Here is a 20083-nt window from a genome sequence, read left to right as displayed (position 1 = left end):
ATGCATACCATGCTGGGAGTCAGGACACATAAGAGCTAATCCTCACTCTGCTATAACATTATGTGACCTTGGGCAAGTCACTTCCCATCTCTAGACCTCTGTTTCCTCACCTATAAAATGGAGTTGAATTAGATGATGTCTAGATCCCTTTCAATTCTAAGGCCACATAATACCTGGAGTTAGCCAAACTGCAAAGTCTGAAGTTAGCCAAACTGCAAAGTCTCCATAAGACCCTCACTCCTAACATGACCTGAAAGTTCAGGAAGTTCCTAAAACCACTCTCAGGTTTGACAGTTCTCTGGAAGAACTCACTGAAAGCTATTATACTCACAGTTACAGTGTATTATGGAGAAAGGATACAGGTCAAAACTAAGCCAAAGGAAGATGTGTAGAGCAGAATTTGGGAGGGTTTCAAACACAAAGCTTCCATTAGTTAGGACTCATTCCCTTCCTGGCTTTGATATGTGACAATATGCATAGAGTATTAACAACTGAGAAAGCTCCTCAGAGCTTCAGGGTTCACAGTTTTTACTGGGGCTTCGTCATGTAGGCATGACTGATTGATCACCTGGTTGAACTCAGCCTCTGGCTCCTCCCTCCTTGGAGGTCAGGATAATACCATGTGGCCTGAGGGACCTACTATGAGTGACAAGAGACACTCCTATCACTCCAGAAACTCCAGGAGTGTATTCTCTTAGGGCAAAGCCAAATTCTTTACTATACACATGATTAAGTTAATATAGCAAATGTTTCTCAAATACTTTCAGCCCCTGCGGGCAAGGACTATGCCTTATTGATCTGCATTTCCATTGACTAACATGGAAATGCAGAGTGTGTGCTTAAAATTAGTTAATAGCCTTAGGACTTAAAGTTGCTGTCCAAAACGTTTATATTATAAATTGAAATAATGAGTGAATTCAGAGGTCATCATTTCTCAGATGGTATCTTCTGGTAACCTCTATGAGCTTCCTCCTGAGCCTTGTGCCTTGACCTCAGGCCACCCAGAAGGCAGAAGACATCCAACAGTCAGCCACAGTTGTCAAAACTCCACAACTTGAGCTTAAAGCCATGACTGTACTGGTCATATTCCCACCTCCAATTTCCTCTAGATAATAGCACATTTTCATTGGTTACATTTGAGCAGACATTTCAGCCATCATAAGTCCAGGACTATGGAACTGTCAAACTAGATTACCTTCGTGTCCCTGCTATCACATCCACCCACTTATCTGCACCTCCACCCACATGAATCTGCTCGAAGGCTCACCCTCCACTTGTGACCTAAATTTTATCTCCTTTTTGTTTTCAAGTATCTTCTCTCTTCTCCACCATCAATTTCTCTTTTTCCAAAAGATTATTGGAAAGTTGTTTTAGACACCGTCTCCCTTTTACCACATTGTCTCTCCTGTCCTCTGTAGTCAGCATCCCACTCCCACCATCCCACTGAAATTGCCCTTGTCAAAGTCACCTCCATGAGGCCAGGTGCCGTGACTCACGCCTGTAATCCCAGCACTTTGGGAGGCCAAGGCAGGTGGATCACAAGGTCAGGAGTTCGAGACTAGCCTGGCCAACATGGTGAAAACCCATCTCTACTAAAAATACAAAAATTAGCTGGGTGTGGTGGCGGGTGCCTGTAATCCCAGCTACTTGGGAGGCTGAGGCAGGAGAATCACTTGAACCCCGGAAGTGGAGATTGCAGTGAGCCGAGATTGCGCCACTGCACCTGGGTGACAGAGCGAGACTCTGTCTCAAAAAAAAAAAAAGTCATCTCCATGTCACTGAGTGCAGTGGTCACTTTTGTTCTAATCTTTCAGACTTTTCAGTAGCATTTGATGCAGTTGACTACTCCCTCCTCTAAACACTATTTTCTAGGCCCCTGAGACCCCACCCTCACTTGGTTTTCATTCTACATCATTGGCTTCCCCTTCTTGGCCTCCTTTGCTGATTCTTCCACTTCTGTTGAGTGTCTAAACATCAGTGCCCCAGAACTTGGTCAATGTATATATTTGTTGGTGGTCTTGGCCAGCCCATATCTATCTCCTGCCCTGACCACCCCTTCAAACTCCAGACTCATATTTCTAATTCTTGCTTGACATCCTTACTTGCATATCTTAAGGGCACCCTAAACATAACACAGAACTCTAGGTTTTTTCCCTTAATCTTGTCCCCACAACACTGTTTTTCCCAAGCAATTTATGTAGGCCCTTACCTGCCTCTTTGCCCTTGTACTATCCTAACTATTGCTCACTGTGCCCTAGCCACACTGGTAAGGATCTTTGTATTAGGCTGTACTCTCTCTCTGAAATGTTCTTCCCTCTTAGTTTTGCATTTTTTTGAGACGGAGTCTTGCTCTGTCGCCAGGCTGGAGTGCGGTGGCGCATCTCAGCTCAGTGCAACCTCTGCCTCCCAAACTCAAGCGATTCCCCTGCCTCAGCCTCCCAAGTAGGTGGGACTACAGGCACTTGCCACCACGCCCGGCTAATTTTTTGTATTTTAGTAGAGATGGGATTTCACCATGTTGGTCAAGATGGTCTCGATCTCCTGACCTCGTGATCCACCTGCCTTGGCCTCCCAAAGTGCTGGGATTACAGGCATGAGCCACCGTGCCCAGCCATAACTGGCTTTTCCTTAACAGTATAACTGATACTTCCTCAACTATCCATTCCAAAGCTGCCACCTACTCACTGGCTACCACCTGTCCCTTCTTTAATTTTCTGCATAGCGCTTACTACCAGTTGAGATTATTCTTGTCTATTTCATTGTCTCTTCTACTAAAATGTAAGGTTCTCAAGAGTACAGACTTGTTTATGGCTATATCTCTAGGGCAACAGTATCTAGCACCTAGTAGCCATTTAATACATCAAGGGTGTACCAAGGGGAGGCAGGTGAGAGTGGTTTGCCCAGGTGCAAGCAGTTGACTATAGAAAAATTTTTAAAATAACTAAATTGTCCTGCTTTTTATTATCAACATATGATAGCAATTCTATACAAATGACGTTGATAAAATACTCTTCCCACCAAGCAAACCACTCCTACCCCACTCCCTTTGATGTGCCATTGTAATACATATTTGTTGAGTGAGTTCATCATTTGGAATAGGCATCTTTAACACCCCTATCAGCCTATTGGATTGATGTCAGGTCCTATGGATGATCTTGGTAGTGTGCAAGTGGAAAGGATGTGAACCGAGGAACATTACCTGCATCCCAGCCAGGACTTTACATGGCCAGCTGAGCCCTTAGGTGTTGTCACTAACTTGCCCACAGGCATTGTCACCATTCCTCATAGGTGCCTCTTGCTGGCCTCTTTCTTCTGTGGCTGTGGAAGCTCAGGCTGAAAGAGCTTCTGGTCTGAGTCATAAGCCCTAGGAGCTGCTCCTGCCCAGAATTCTAGACCAAGACCAGGACAGACTTGTGGCTAGCTGCTTGTCTACCCTTCTCTCTTTCTCCTTCTCTATCCTTGCCCTTAGCTCTACCATTAGTGCTTTCATGTATTTGATTCCAGAGGAACACCTAAAGTGGGGACAGGGAGCTGGGACTTAGGGGTGAGGATGGTGATTGGAGGGCACACCTTACCTTGTTACCAGCCAGCTCCCCAGCCTGGGATGGATTAATTATAGAAAGCAAAGAGCAAAGACGTGGGGGTGGGCCTGAACCAGCTGCTGCACACATTTCAAAGGAATAGGGGAAAGGGCATAAGAAGCACTGGTCATGTCACCAAGAGCAGGGAGGTGAGTGGCAAAGCCTGATCTGGTTAGTGACAGCTTGGCCTCAGCCTGGCCGGACTGCCAGCTTGCGGGCTGCTGTGAGGGTCAGCGGCAGCTACTGACCCTCTGTCTCTGTACATGGGCTCTGAAATGCTTTAGAGAGACTGTTCTCGAGGTGGCAGTGACACCTGGTGGCCATTGATGGCCAAAGCCTCTAGGCTGTATACCTACAGAGTCTCTTCCTTGTGCCACTGCCTTCCCACCACCCCTCCTACACATTCACTGACTTTTGGGGTCTCTTGTCTAGGATCTGAGCTGGGCCTTGCGTCCTAGGGCTCTGGTGAGGTGTGGGCTGCTCTTCAGACTCCCAGGAACCAGGGAGAGAACTTCAGGGGGACAGAGCTTTCAGGCCATGCCAGTAGAGATGGCATCTGGTCTTCTCCTTCATGTGGCTAATGTTTTTTTCATTTCTCATTATACTGGTTCCACTTTTTTTATTTTCCTGTAAAATTCTCCAGAGCCAGAAGGCTGAATTGCTCATGCAGGAATTTCAGACACTGACGGACTAAGATGGGAACTGTTCTCTCTTCAGTGTCCCTCAGTTATGCCGCAGAGCTGGCTTCCCATTTGGCTGGTGGGTTAGACCCATGGGGAATGATTCTAAGACTCAGCCTTTGGAAGCATTTGTATACATTTGGTGTCCAGAATGAAGATGAGCCTCTTCTCCTACCCTGAGCTGATGAGAGCACATCCGAAATGTTTCTAGTCTGAGGGTTACAGTATAACAAGGACAAACTCTAACTCCAATCAGAATGTGCTCAGAGGAGAGAAACCAGGAGGTTGAGGCAATTGGCAAATCTGTGCTATGAGTAAAAGTTAAAGGAATTGCAGTTGAATAGCAGACATCTCAAGGAGTACATTAATTAATATCTTTAGCTCTCTGATGCTGTCATGGGGTAGAACTGATTCCAAAAGGCAAATCTGCTTGGTTTTGAACTAGTGTAGGGAGTAAACTCTCTAACACTCAGAAATGGTATGCGGCTGCTACATTGTTGCTGACGTTGAGCAGGATGAGCAGCTTGTAAGGCACATGGTGAAAGGCAAGGGCTGGGGACTGGGGCTGTTGGAACAGGTAACTTATACAATCTCCTTCCAAGCCTGACATGCTGGGGTCCAGACTGTGTGCAGCCACGGGACCTGGGAAAGGCTGTGATGAGAATTCAGAATTGAAGGACTGAGGCTGAATAACCTCTGGTCTCTGGTGGGACATTCTACCAGGCCTTTTTTATATGGGTTCTCTGGTATAAAAAGAAAGAAAACATTTTCAGCGAGGTTTTTCCAGCCACAAAGGCTCTGAAACAAGCTTGTCTAACCTGCAGCCCAGGATGGCTTTGAATGTGGCCCAACACAAATTCATAAACTTCCTTAAAACATTATGAGATATTTTGCAGTTGTTTTTTTTTTTTTTTTTTTTTAGCTCATCAGCCATCGTTAGTGTTAGTGTATGTGGCCCAAGACAGTTCTTCTTCCAGTGTGGCCCATGAAAACCAAAAGATTAGCCGCCCCTGTTCTAAAAAATATGAGGTCTCCTGAGTGCAAGAAGACCAAGCCTAAGAAGGGGTTTCTTCACTCTGAGAAGTGGAATCTAAAGGGCTATCCAGTTAGGGAGGGGTCCAAAGGTCTCTCCGATCCCCAACATGGGACTAACAGGGCTTCACTTCAGCTTAGAAGAGGTAAATTTAGGACAAATGAAATGCCTTCCTGCTTCCCACAGCAGGAATGGCTTTAGTGAATTTCTTCCCCAGTGAGTATAAGCTGAGAACGTGAGGAGATTTGGGGCAGGTTCAGATAAAGCCACTAGTGACTAGATCCCTTAACAGACTATTAAGAGAAGCTAACTATTCTGGGACTGTCTTAACTTTTCAGGGACATGTTTAATCATTTGAAGCTGACATTCTGACCTTGAGTGACCTGCCCCTCAGTGCCCCCAGAAGACTCAGGGACTGCCCCCATGGGATATTTCTTGGGTCCTAGGTTATGAGAGGGCCCCCCTCCTGGAGATGAGCTCTGCACACAGAGAAGCAACTCCCCCCAGGAGGGAAGGAGAAGCAGCTCATCCCTGGGCACCTTTTAGAAGGAGGAAGGAAGGTGGGCGCTGGTGACTGCAGGGGCAAGCCCAGAAAGATCCCAAGGTGCCTCAAAACATGCGGTCCCCTTTGCACCGACTAAACCTACAACCTCCCGACCACATTCTTTCCCGCTGCCTCATTCTCCCTGGGGTCCTAGACCGGGGAAGCGGGGCCTGGGGGAGCTGATCAGAATAGTTCTGTGGCGTGTCCGGCAAGGAGCTTGGCCTGGCCTCTTTCCTGGGGCCAGACCCTGGGACCCTTTCCCAATTTCCTGTCTCAGATATGCTGAGCAAGCACAGGCCTTCCTCCTTGGTTGGAGCAGCTGGTCTCAGGCCAACAGCTCACAAGTGTTGAGTCACTCAATGTCTTTCCTTCCTCAGCTTTCCATCCTGCTGGGACTTCAGGAGCTCCTTTCTCCAGCTTGTCTGCCGAAAGCCACGGGATGGCATTTTAAAGTTGCTTTTGACAAAAACCCGCAAACCCTCATCCATGGGCTTGGTTTCTGTCGCAGGCCAGTGATCTCCTTTCCAATCATCTCAAGAGCTAATATTTACCATTTTTGCAGGGACCTTGCTGGAACTAAGCAATATACAGAAGGCATGGTATAACCCAGACCAGAATTCCCTATTCATGAAACTATGCATCAGGTGACAGGAAACCACACAACAATATCTTCTTCACTGATTCTAACATTAGACCTCCCTTCCTTTGGATTTATATTTATTATTTAATAATAGTAGGATGCTCAGTTACATTGTCTAACACTTTACAGTTTACAAAGCACGCTCTTTAGTTTAAGCCTAACAATGCTTATTTAAGATGTCTTGGGCTGGCAAGTGTATCTTTGTTTCACATATCAGCAAAGAGAAGGCAACTGACTTGCCCAAGGTCACACAGCTGCTAAGCAGGAGAGCTGGATCTTCTGGGCCCCAGTTCAGGGAGTTCACAATACCGTGCACCCTGCCCTTTTGGTGCTCTGACATCAACAGAGGGGAAGGTAAGAATGGAGTAAGCTGGGCATTTGTGACTCTGTATCTCTATGTAAGGAAAACCCTTGCATTCCTCCCTTAACAAGTGGTGGACCTACCAACCTGGAGAAGTCTCTGAGCCTCACCAGCTCTCTCCTTCCTCCCTGGCTTCTCTGATCACTAAGCCCAGTGGATTCAGCATAGCAGGATACCAGCCCAATTAGCTTTGATAGAAGCAGCACACTCTCTTTGCCAAGCCCCTGAAAGCCTATACCTGCAAGACATCTCTGCACAGGCCCAATAACCCTAGGTCTTGCTGAGTTCGAGACTCTGTAGCTGGTCCAGGCTGGTCTTGAACTCTGTAGCTAAGAAAGGCTTGTCTCAGTTCTCACACACCTGAAGAACTGGGGAAAAAAAATGCATAAACGAATTCATGGAAGCCCAGAGCTAGAAGGGCCTGTAGAAGTCATGTGCCTGCAGCTATGTGAGCCCCTCTGACCAGAGTTTGTCCAAGCACTGCTGAAATACCTCTCATGCCAGGAAGCTCACTACTACCCAAGCCAGCCCTTGACACTATTCAGATATACATTTGACTAATTTCAGTCTTCCAGTGCTTCCATGGTTACCTCATTTATACCATTTGGGAAACTGTGACTCAGGGTAACTTGCCCAAAGTCACATGCATAAAGATGTCATTTTGAGACTGTTCACCATCCTATCTGCTCCATGTACCCATGTTTTTCTGCTAGCATCCCCCTTAAGAATTGACCAGAACTGGTTGCAGTGCGCTCTCATGAGGCTTGATCAGCCAAAAGAACAGTGGTCCTATCACTTCCCCTTGTCAAGACACAGACATACCTCCAGCTGCATCCGATTTTTGGCAGCATCATTACAGTCTGCCACCCTCTGAGCCTGTTGTCACTCTGTAAACCCAAGGTTGTCTGCGGTTTATTTATTTATATATTTTTTTGAGACAGGGTCTCACTCTGTTGCCTAAGCTGGAATGCAGTGGCGTGATCCTGGCTCACTGCAGCATCTACCTCCCAGGCTCAAGCTATCCTCTTGCCTCAGCCTTCTGGGTAGCTGGGACTATAAGCACATGCCACCATACCCACCTAATTTTTGTATTTTTTGCAGAGACAGCGTTTCATCATGTTATCCAGGCTGGTCTCAAACTCCTGGGCTCAAGTGATCCACGCATCTCAGCCTCCCACAGTGTTGGGATTACAGGCGTGAGCTGCGCCCAGCTGGGTTTTTTCTTATGCTACTATAAGGTCATTTATTCCCCTTCCATTTTGTGTACAGCTAGGCACAAGCACTGAACTTCACATTCTTACCTGTTTGAATCAATCCAACTTCCTGAGCAAAATTCTGCCTCTCAGTCTGGCCATGAGTTTCTGCTGCTGTGGGCTGGCTCCACGCCAGACTTTGGCAGTGACGCCAGAGTGGCCAGACTTCTGTGGAATTCAGCATCCCAGGATGCTCTGGGTGACTGGAAACAGATCCCATGGTAGCCAAGCCCCACAGGGAATAGGCCCGGAGACCCTAGCTGACAGCAGGCTTGTGGGTGGAGCCAGGGAGTCTCAGCCTGGCAAGGGACAGTCCTTGGGAACTCTCCTCCCCACCTCCTGTAGCCCCTGAGAAGTCTTCCATATACAATCTCAGTGGAGCCGGGGCCAAGAGAAGCTTCCTAGGCGCCATCAAGTGTGGCCAAAGCATATTCCCAGGCTCCAGCCCAAAGGACTGCCTCCGGGAGCTCTTCCTCTGAAGCCTGGAGAAGGGCACTTCTGGGCTTAGTTCATTCGTGGGTGTCTTACATGTATATTTCCATGGCTGAGGAAAGACAAGGCTAGCCCGCATAGTATGATCACCCCTGTGAGCTCATCCTGTGTCTGGAGTTCTACCATTAAAACTTAATCTATGAGATTTAAAATGTTTTCTTGGAATCACAGTTTCACAGGATTGGAAGGAACCTTAGCATTCATCCAATCAATCTCATATTTAAAGAAGGAATATTATCTATGATGTCTTTGTCAGGTCATTCACTACCCACTATGTGAACACATACATCTACCTCCCAAAACAGCCTATCTCACTGCTTTTGCAAAAGAAAGTTCTGCTTGTAAGTGAAAGTCTGCCTCGACCTTTTTTGCCCACTGGCCCTGGTTCTGCTCTCATGCCACATAGTTTTCTGTAACCCTCTCTGGGAGGAGAACATCGTCAGCTGCTCTTGGCCAGCATTTGAGATGATGCACTGGGACCCTTCAGTGGCACCAGACGTGAGGCCCGAGGGGAGGGACCAGCAAGAGCCAGTCCAGCAGCTTCACAAACTGTGACTTTTTCTGTCCTTCACCTAAGTTTCTGTCTCTGACCATGAGAAGCTGTGATGTTGAAGGCATGGGCCAGACTAGCGAATGAACAGTAGAGAATCAGGCCTGGACTGAGCAGCTGTTTATGACATAAAGGAGGGAGAAGGCTAGAAAGGGTGAGCCCAGCCATGCTGAAGCAATCAGGAGTGCTGATGAAATAGTGTCTACCTCATACAGTGAGGTACAGAGAGTACACAATAGTGTACCCATGTTACTTGGAATACAGTAAGCACTCCATAAATGTCAGCTCTAGATGATTTAGAGAAGTTAAGAGACAACTAGAAAAAAGGTTTAGGAGGACAGTAGGTAGCCCCAGAGAAGACAGATTGGAAAGAAAGAGATGAAAGAATTAGGAGACTCATCTAGCAAGAAATGATAAAGGCCTGACTAAAGTTAGTCAAGGGAAGATGGTGACTCAGACACCAGGAGGGAAAAGTGGAGGAGTCCTGAAGGGACAGAGTCGCTTGGGATGGAGTGGTTTCCAGCTGGTTTCCCAGGTGTGGGTATTGCAGTGTCAGGCTCAGACTGTGCCTTATGGATCCCAAGAAGGTCCCCAGAAGAGGAGAAAGGAAGTAGGGTTCTCACTGTGACTTGTGGGGGATTGGGGGTTATGGTAGAATGGGCAGTCTCTGATATGGTGGCACTGAGGACATTTCAAAGGCCCCCTCCTGGTTACGATCCCAAATCCTCTCAGTAGAACAGTTCCGAGTAATGCGGTTAAAAGACTGTGATACTGAGAAGGTAACACTTCCCTGGCAGTGGAGCTGAAAACAGGCCGTAATAGGCAGGGAGATAAATGGCCAGAATGGGATGCCCAAGGGAAATGGGGAACAGGAGGAGAAGCAGCTTTAATGTGGGAGTAGGGCTGAGGGGCACGTCAAAAGGGGAGAGGAGCACTAAAGGGGAAGTGGGTGCTCACTGAGGACATGCTTGTTTTCAGCCACCGCCTTGCCTTGGAAGCCCCTCATTGACATCACCATCAGCACACTTGGCAGGCTTTAGGCTTCACAGAGCATTTCCCTTGTGCTGAACTCAGACTCCAAACGTTCACTGCCTCTAATACAAACGTTAGACAAACTAACTCGCACAGGTCTTTGATCCCGTCAGGGCATAATCAGAATCACGGCTGGGAGAGGGAGCATGGGATCGGAGCCATGCTGTTGGGTAAAGTGTAATCATGCTGTTTGGGAGGGAAAAACAGCCTGGCCTTGCGCGCTGTTACAAACATTAATGTCTTATTCCTTCCCTCTAAGGTAAGGAGGGCCCTGGGAAACAAATGACAACCCCTTTCTTCAAGTTCCTCCCTTCGGGAGTTCTCAGCCGAGTCCAAAGAGTGGATCTGATTCTCTGAGTCAGCCCCAGAACTGATCCCACTCCGGAGTTAACTCCAGATGAGAAGTGAGCCAAGCCTAGGCAAGTCACTAGGTCCAGCTGGGCGCGGGCATGCGCACACATACACTCCTCCCCCTGCCTTCCTGCTCACCTGCCCCTAGAGCCACCTATAGTCCAACCCTGTCTCGGGGGTTTGGCATTGGCCCTCCCTTTCCTTTAGAAAGCCAGGCCTATACGTAGGAGTGGGAGCTGGACATGGGCAGGCACCAGAAAACCAGAGAGGAAACCAGGTGGTGCTAGAGGACGCAAAGCTTCTAGGAAGAATGAGTCTAAATGGAGGAAAATGAAAAAGCGGTTGAAGAGGTCTCAGGCATTGTTACCAGAGTGGCTCCAAGCCCCAGACTCCCCACACTGTCCCAGCAATACCTGAGGCCGAGGATCCCCTTTAAGGTGTTTCTGGAGCAGCAGAAGCCTATGGCCAGATCCCACAGGATCCCACCAGGTCCCACTGGATTCCACTCTGGCCTTGCCGTGGAGCCACGTGGTTTCTCTTTGGAATTCAGTGGCTTGGAGTTTTGTTTTTATCTCTTGCATTTTTGTCTTCCAGAGTGGAACACTTAAGGATCCGGACTCAAGCAAGACCCCACCTCAGCGGCCACCCCCTCAAGGTTGTTTACAGTATATTCTCGACTGTAATGGCATTGCAGTAGGGCCAAAACAAGTCCAAGCTTCTTAAAATGATTGGTAGTTAATTTTTCAAAGCAGAAATTTTAAGCCAAAAACAAAAGAAAGGAAAGCGGGGAGGGGAAAACAGACCCTCCCACTGGTGCCGTTGCTGCGTTCTTTCAATGCTGACTGGACTGTGTTTTTCCTATGCAGTGTCAGCTCCTCTGTCTGGTTGTTTACCTGTTCCTGTTCGTGCTTGTAATGCTCACTTATGTTTTCTCTGTATAACTTGTGATTCCAGGGCTGTTTGTCAACAGTGTACAAAAGAATTGTGCCTCTCCCAAGTCCAGTGTGACTCTATCTTCTGGGTGGTTTAATAGTGTTTTTAAAAGTAATATATAATGTGGGGTGAAATGGGAGTAGGGGGGTGGACAGGGGAGAAATGGAAACCACAAAAAGAAAACCCAGCTCCTCTCCTTCTCCCCCCATGCTCAGATTAAATCCCCCACCCCCAACTTTACCTCCACCAGTGTGCTTGGGATCTTCAATGAACTGTGCTTTTCGCTTTCTTTCTGCATGACTATTGTAACTTAGATAGAACATTAAGAGATTTTCAAGATCAAACTGCCATAGCTTCATCCACTGAATTTGAAGGCATCCACCTTTTTCTCTGTTTGCTAAAATTTGGTGCAGTTTGAGTTTATGTGAATAGGCTGGCTGTGCCTGTAGAGCTCTTGTGTTTTTAGTGATGACATGAAATACAAAGAAATTTCCAGGAATGTGTTCTGTATTTTACATCCCAGTGTACCCTTCATTTTATTATTAACTAATTAGCTATGAGATTTTTATAAAATGGGGCCGCTGATGTGCAATATCAAAGTGAACCTGTGAGTATTTTGTGTGTGTTGATCTCAGTTGTTTCTTCATTATTGCTGTTTCTGGATCAGCCATGTGTGCGCTTGTGTGGACCTGAGGCTGCTTTGTGTTCCCAAAGCTTGACCTGTGTACAGAGATAATTCCTTGGCAATGTTGGACATAGAATGCAGGGAGCTACTTAAGGTCTGTCAGGGATTGTCCATTCTGCTCTTGGCCTCTCCTGAGGCATCGTAATGGGAGACCAAATCAAAAATGTCCCATGTTACTTGAGTGGGTACACTGCCTCCAGAACCCTGAGGTTGACTCCTGCTTCAGTTCTCAGCTGTTTACCAGAGCCCTCCAGAGTTCAGAGATTGAGGAGCTTTCTCTTTCCTGGGAGGAACTATCTCAGATTTAGCTTGTGTGTGTTTTGGACAGAGGCTCCATAGTGGTGGCTCTTGAGGAACCCTCACCAGTTTGTTCTCTTCCCTCTGACAAGCAGCACCTGAGCAGATGCTGAGACAGTTCATTAAACCAGGTCTCAGCTTCAGTGCCTCATCTTGCCATCTCCTGGCCAGGCTGGGAACGGGCACCAAGCAGCCGCCTCTAACACCATAGTCCGTGGGAGTTCATGCCAGCAGCTTGCCTTTGAGAAGAAATGCTGCTGGCCCTACTTTTACATTCCCTTCCACCTCTATATTGACATGTCACCATTCTGTACTCCCAGATCTGAGAAGGAACTAGTGTTGGTGGTTTGTAACAAGAGTTATATGTCTAGGGGCTTGTGCCTTGGTTTTCCTTTGATTGCTGGTAAATTGAGGCCACAGAGAAATGCATTGAGTGTGAATGTTGTCATCTGTAATCCCTCCCTCAGCTGATGATGGTAGTTGATCTGTTGTAAATATACACATATATGCATATTTGCACTTCCAGATGGGTTGCATAAGAATCAAGTCCTTAAATACCTCCCAATCTGATGAAATGATAGAAAAGAATAAAGTAACATTTCCCAGAATGGAGGAATACATTATTTTATTTTATCTTATATTTTTGTCCAAATGATGAGCTGATGGTGGTATTGCTTCTCTGCATGTTATCAGTGTGTACATCCGGTGCTTTTCATGTGTCATTTGTGAGCCACAAATGCAAAGTTGCCATATGAATTCAGTCAGGCTACAGGGTGGTGTCAGCCAAGGTCTTTCAGGTAGGGGAGAAATTGGTTAGGGCTCCCACTGCCAAATGCAAGCAGATAGCATAACCTGACTGTTATGTGCCCTCAGGCAGCATGCTTAGGGACAACTCTGTGGCCTGGGGGACATCTGTGTCACAGTATAGGATTGCCGTTCAGGTGTTTTGTACCTATTTCTTTCCTGACGTCCCCTTTTTTTGTACTGATCCAACTGGGAGAACCTCAGCCAATGCTGGAAGTGTGATTGAAGTACCTCTCTTTTGTGACTCTTGTACAGCTTAATGTGCAATAAAGGAAAAGTTATATCTGTCTTCAGTGTTAAGTTGTAAAGTTTCTGGCTATCCAAGTATCTGCACAAATGGGAAAGCACTCAGGTTTCTGGTGCAAGAGACTGAGCTATTAACCTGTGTTACCTTACAGGAAAATGCTAATACAAGTGATGCCAAACTTTGGAAATGGCAAAAGCTGGTTAATGTGAAATAATCTGCTAATCTATTGTCTTCACTAGTTATTTGATTTGAATTTGGAGCTTCTTAAGCCTGCAGAATTCCATTTACTTATGTATGTGTTTATTTATCTGTAACTAACTCTGGTATTATTTGGTTAGATGATAAAGGGTATTCTGTGCCCTGTAGTGGGGAACTGAGCGGATAGTCATGGGTGCACAGTGGCATAGACATACAGTTCTGCCTCTCCAGAGGGTGCAGATATTCTGGTATTTCTTAAAAACTAAGTGATAATACAACTAGCTGGTGCTGAGTTTCTGTAAGTCACTCCCTCCAGCAGGCCCCTGGATGTGAACTGTGGGATTGAGGCTGAGAGACTGGACCTCCCAGGGCAGTTGGGCATCATTTCCACTAGTCAGTAGGTGCTAATGGGGATGGCTTTTGATTTCTAAGTGTTGGGACCCTCCTGAGCAAACTCTAGGCAGTCTGGTACCACCTTAATGCCTATCAACTCCCAGAGGAAGGAGGACCTTTTTCCTCTCCAGGCCACCAGATGGTTTTGTGTTTCATGCTGGGAGGAGGGTGTGCTGTTCCTTTTTAGGGGGGCTTTTATTTGCCAAATGGCACCCACAACATCCCCAGGGGAGAGTGGGGTTTGGATGTCTGGAGAATTCTACCACACATGCCTGAGAGGTTCATCCTGCTAGAGCCCCTGAGGATAGTACTGAGATAGTACTGAGAGACAAAACAGTGCCTGGAATAATGGATTTCTCCTGTTGTGGGCATGAGTTAATGCTAAAATTAAGCTCTGGTGGGGCATGGTGGGCCTGGCAATCAGACCCACGCAGGCTTGGAGCAGGACCAAGGGCAGCTCCATAAAACAACATAAGTCAGTGACCATCAAGGTGATCTTAAAGTATGGAATGCTTTTTGAAGAACTTGCTCGACCCTGTTATCTTTGAACCACTACCCCTCAAAAGACAACTAAGACCGGGGTTTACACTTTTTAAAGTTTTATTGTTGGGAAAACCAAGGCCCAGGGAAGTTTGGTGACTTGCTGAGGGAGTCACTGGTAGACTATTTCTGAGATCCAGTGCTCTCTCCACCGCCCTCTCCTGTATCTGCCATGTGGAACTTGAGACTTCCCAGTAAACCCTGGAGCAGGGTGGTGTGTGCCTGAGGCACCTCTAGGGAGGAGGGGTGAGGACCCTGCATTCTAGGGCCCTCTGTGAGAGCGTGTACCTCTGACAGGGTCACTCGCCCCTGGTTCCTCCTTGTCCTGCTGACTTCTGCTGTGGCTGAGTCGCTGCGTTTCTGAGGAGGAGCACTTAGTAGCTATGTACAAGGATAGCTAACCAAGGACCCCCTTTGGGGCCCTTCAGAGACTCTGGCTTCTTGGCATAGAGCTTATCCTTTTGGTAATTAACTAACCACACCCTTTGAGATGTAGATTCTAATAAGCAAACATTTTTATATGGTTAAATTATGAAGTTTTTCTTGTACTGAACCTAGGGGGCCCTGGGCAACCCCAAGGAATGCAGCCCCCAGGCAAGGTGCTGCCTCCACGCCGGCTCCCCCCTGGACCATCACTGCCACCTTCCTCCTCTTCCTCCTCCTCTTCCTTCTCCTCGGCTCCTCAGCGGCCGGGCGGCCCCACCACCCACGGAGATGCACCCTCCAGCAGCAGCTCCCTGGCAGAGGCCCAGCCACCCCTGGCTGCTCCACCACAGAAGCCCCAGCCTCACCCACAGCTCAAGTAAGAGACAACTCAGCAGCTCCTCCCTCCCCTCCTCCTGCCCTCCTTGTGGGCCTTGGGCCCCAGAGCTGCTAGAAATCACCTTCAATGAGGTCTCCTACAGATATTTTGTGGTGGGATTTTTTTTTGGCTTTTTTTTTTTTTTTTTTGGGTTTTTGGTTTGTGTGTGTGTGTGTTTGGTTAGAGGAATGGTTAGCGTTCACTGGAGAAGAGAGGAAAGAGGGAAGTGAAAGTCTAAAGTTTAGCTAGAAATTCAACCCCCTTCCCTTTCTTCCTGGGAAGTGGCAATATGGCAGGGTCACTGTCCCTTCTCTAGTCTTGTACTAGCTTAAGGTTTTGGTTTATTTTAAACCCTGTCTCCCACTCTTTTTTTCCATTCCTTTTCTTTGTGTGTGTTTCTTTCCTTGTAAAAAAAATTTTTTTAATCTTTCTGCCTCTGACTCACAGTTCAGAGTATGAAATCAGTAAGGCTGCCCAGAATGAAAAGAGGGAATTGGTTAAATCCATTTCAACATTTTACCTTCAGCTCTGTCCAAAGGAGGTCAGTTTCTGGTGTGGGCAGCAGAGGAGTTCCCAGGCAGAGACGCTGAGGACCTCCATCCTCTTGGGTTCCCTCACACCCAGCAGTCACCCTAGAAGCCCCTCCACACTGCCCTGCTGCACAGGACCCCTGGAAGCAGCAGAGCTGTCCTTGGAAGGGACAGCACCTGGATGTGGACGATGGTCAGTTCTGCCCTCTCTCCCACAGAGGTCTCTGATTGCTTGCAGTGTCCCCAGCAGACTTCTGTCACCGCCTTCAGCACAGACAGCTGTAGCCTTAAGGGTTTGGTAAGGGGATGGTAGTGACACACCCCTGCTTCTCGGAGTGAAGTGATGGGCAACAAATGACTCTTCAGGGAGGGAGAAAAGGAGGCTGGAGAATTCTGGAGTTAAAATGAGCCACTAGGAGATCATGTAGTCATTGCAGATGAGAAAACTTTGCTCAAAGAAATTTGATTTTTTTTTTTTTCTCAAAGCCAAGCTACTCCTCTAATTAGTGGCAGAGCCAAGGTTGCGGGGCTCGGGTGTCCAGATGGTCACTTTCTCTGGGTCTTCAGTCCAGCGTGATGGGAGGGGCATCACCCACTCTTCCTCCCCAGCTCTGGCCAGTGGCACCTCTTGCCTCTTGCCTGCCCCATAATGTCCCTTCAGCCCAGCTATTTACTGCCTGCTGACTTTTTTTTAATCCCTCCTGCCTTCTCACTAGCCAACTCTAGCCTCCGCGTGAGGGCAGATCCTTGGATTGTCACTGCCTCTGGGCTGAAGCTGTTGAATAGAGCCAGCCTCTGATGACAAGCTGGAGGCTCATCCCCAGTACTCTCTGCCTGTGTGGGCTGAGGAGTGCCCCCGCTCCCAGAGGCCAGCGTGTTGGGTCTCGTTCCCAGCCCTAATGAAAGGCAGGGTGTCTGTTCACCGCCACTGCAGGCAGAGAGAGACTGCTCATAGTTCTGTAGAAGGGAGTTTCTCCTGAGCTGCACCCAGCATTTAAGGGAGGGCAGAGAGTCCCAAGACACCAGGAGAAGAGTTCTGGAGCCAGAAAGCAGCCGGAACGAGAGCCAGTGGGAGTCAAGAAGGAGAAAAGCTGGGCCAGTGGAGAAGCCAGACCTCATGTCCTCTCCTGGAGTGCAGGCTGGGCCTCCCCATGGCCTGGTGCTTCATGGTTTTTCTCTGTGAACCTCTAGTCTCTCAAGGGGAAAACAGGCCCCTAAAAAGTGTGTAGTTTGGATTTTCTCATTAGAAATCTCCCTAAGAAACTTGTAAAGGCCTGATATATATCTCTTTTGCCACTGGACACCCTGAACCCCACAGACCTCATATTAGCGCTCCTCTGAGGAGGGTTGCAAGGGTGGTTACTACATCCATTTTAAGAACAGGGAAATTGCCAGGTGTGGTGGCTCATGCCTGTAATCCCAGCACTTTGGGAGGCAGAGGCTGGTGGATCATGAGGTCAGGAGTTCAAGACCAGCCTGGCCAAGTGAAACCCCGTCTTTACTAAAAATACAAAAATTAGCTGGGCATGGTGGCAAGTGTCTGTAATCCCAGCTACTCGGGAGGCTGAGGTAGTAGAATTGCTTGAACCCAGGAGGCGGAGGTTGCAGTGAGCCAAGATTGCACTACTGCACTCCAGCCTTTACAACAGAGAGAGATTCTGTCTCAAAACAAACAAACAAAGAACAGGGAAATTGAAGCATTGGAGTTTTGGGCCAAGCCAGTATATTCTTTTGGAATCAGAGAAGAGATCAGAATAGAAAGAGCCAAAAGTGCGTAGAGATCTTCATTTTACCAAACTTCACAGATGAGAACCCACAGCACAGAGAGGCACATGGCTTGCCTCCAGTTAGGAGGGATTGAGTGGCAGAACGAGACTTTGGCCCAGGTCTTCTGATCTGGCTCCACCAGTTGACAGTTGATAGAGAAGAGAGTGCCAGAGTCACAGGCCCATTGTGACTTCTTTTCATCAGAGAAGTAATGTGAGATTCCTAGGTTAGTTTTTACCAAGTTGGGATCTCTGAAATTTAGCCCTCAGGCATTTTGGATTAAATTAAAGAAGAAGTCTTTGAGTCACCTCTTCCTCCTCTTTCCCTTATTTCTTTTTTTCCCTTCTCCCTTGTTCCCACACTGTCCCCATCCTTTCTATTCTAGTAGCACTGAAGATAAGGAAGTAACGTAGGGGTCTCCCAGGGTCTTGGTAGCATGGCCACTTCTGGCTTTATCCTCCATCACCCTGGTCTTCCCGGGGAGGGAGTGGGGGTTCTAGTTGTGTATCCTCACGTCATCGTCCTTCCCTGCCTTGCTGGGAACACCACCCTCTCACATTCTCTCTGGTTTTTATCTTCAAGCAAGTCGCAGTCCCTGACAAATGCCTTCAGCTTCTCTGAGTCCTCCTTCTTCCGGTCTTCAGCCAATGAGGATGAAGCCAAAGCGGAGACCATCCGGAGCTTGAGGAAGTCCTTTGCCAGCCTCTTTTCAGATTAGCTCTTCAGACACACGGGGCACCCGGCCCAACCAGGAAAGGCATTTAAGACATTCACCAACAACAGTCAGCCAGCTTGGTGGTGATGTCCCATGACCTTGATGTGTGTGGTCCCTTCCTCTGCTCTGTTGTGCTAAGTGATGTTATGCAGCCCAGAAAGGACCATGTGACAGTCTCAGGGCAGGTGCCTACCCAGCAAGGGGTACCTGGCATCAGAGAGGAAAGAGCTGCTTCCCTGTAGTCACGAGAGCTTCCTTCTGAAGTCATCGTTTGCTATAAGTTTAGTGGCCTTATTGTGACAGCGCCATCATGTCTTATTCTTCCCTGTGAAACCAGGATTAATCGTGGACTCCTGGCAGCTTAACCTAGCTCAGTTGCAGTGCTAAGCATGCCCTGCCCCCATTCAGTGATACCTGTTTGGGAAGTGTATACTTCCCTAAAAGTACTCTTGGCCCTAAGTTTTGGGAACTTTCCCTATCCTGGATCCCTTGTCATACCCGTGTTACTGTTTAAAGCACACCCACCCAACTTACAAGATCTTAGGCTGCTGTGGTGGTGAAGCACCTTGAGTCTGCTGATATTCGGGAGAACAAGGATCTGCAGTTTCCCCTTTTCTTCCCTCTGAAGAGTGGTTCTTATGTGCAATCTGCAGTAACCTTGAACTCCAGAGCTGCACTATAGAGGAGAATGCATGCCACTATGACAGCAGTATGCCAAGCTTTGTGTTCATCTCCTAATAAATGTTAAGACCTTTGGTGTAATAAAAGCAGCAGCATTCACCAACATTTGATTCAGCCATGAGGTCTTGACCCCTTGGCCACCCTTTAGGCTGAGAGAGTGTCCATGAAGTGTGTGTGTGCTTGAGTGTAGGGAGTGAAAAATATAGGTGTGTGAAGCTGTTTGTGTCAGTTTGTGTGTGTGACTGCAGGTGTACATGTGTTTGCAAGTGTTTGAGAATGTGTCTGTCCTTTACATGCCACTTCTGGGCCTCCTGACACCTCCCCAGTGAATATCTCTCCTCCAAGACAACTGGCCTTCCTTCAGCAACTCAGCATTTCTACCTATATTATGGACTTTGTAACCTTTCAAATAAGCACAGAACCCTTGCTCTTGGAGGAGTCAATTTAGACTCACTTGCCTGGTCTATCATCAAGCTCCTCAGCTGAGGCCCACATGGTGGTCCCAATGAGGCCGGACCAACCTGCTCTGATAACCAGGCTCCCACGGATCCCAACGAAGCCATCCTAAAGAGGCCTGCAATTGAGGGTGGGCTCTGAGGGATTTCACTCTGGCTGCTTCATGACTCCCTGATATTCAAGTATATTTTCCCAAAGACCACGGATGCTGTGAAGATAAACACTACATCTGCACTGATTAAAAAAAAAAAAAAAAAATCCATATGTTAAAATGTTAATATCTGAATGTTAATAAGTATCTAGATAATTTCCTACACGTGACACCCATCCTACTAACTCAACAAGATAACACTCCTCCAAATGCCACTATCTTGTTAACTTCTTCTCATGGACAGTAGATGCTGCAAGGTCAGAGAATGAATTTCTCCGATACCAGGGTCTCCTTTCTTACTCATTCTCTGTTTTCGCAGTTCAAGGATTGAGAACCGTACCCTCTTCTTACACTTAGAAAACAAAAT

General features: G+C 47.5%; 1 protein-coding gene across 1 annotated transcript in view; it reads left to right on the top strand.

Moving 5' to 3' along the window:
- The window catches only part of SYN2 (synapsin II), a 184130-nt gene extending 164935 nt beyond the window's left edge, over positions 1-19195 (top strand). Inside the window, exons 11-13 of the mRNA XM_025375457.1 lie at positions 11112-11172; positions 15173-15416; positions 18296-19195. Coding sequence (XP_025231242.1) covers positions 11112-11172; positions 15173-15416; positions 18296-18431 — 441 coding nt within the window. The 3' untranslated portion in view covers positions 18432-19195. The remainder of the gene's footprint in view (positions 1-11111; positions 11173-15172; positions 15417-18295) is intronic.
- Positions 19196-20083: the final 888 nt, after the last annotated feature.

Source organism: Theropithecus gelada, chromosome 2, assembly GCF_003255815.1.
Source record: "Theropithecus gelada isolate Dixy chromosome 2, Tgel_1.0, whole genome shotgun sequence".
Taxonomy (NCBI): domain Eukaryota; kingdom Metazoa; phylum Chordata; class Mammalia; order Primates; family Cercopithecidae; genus Theropithecus; species Theropithecus gelada.
This window is presented reverse-complemented; position numbering and strand designations above follow the sequence as displayed.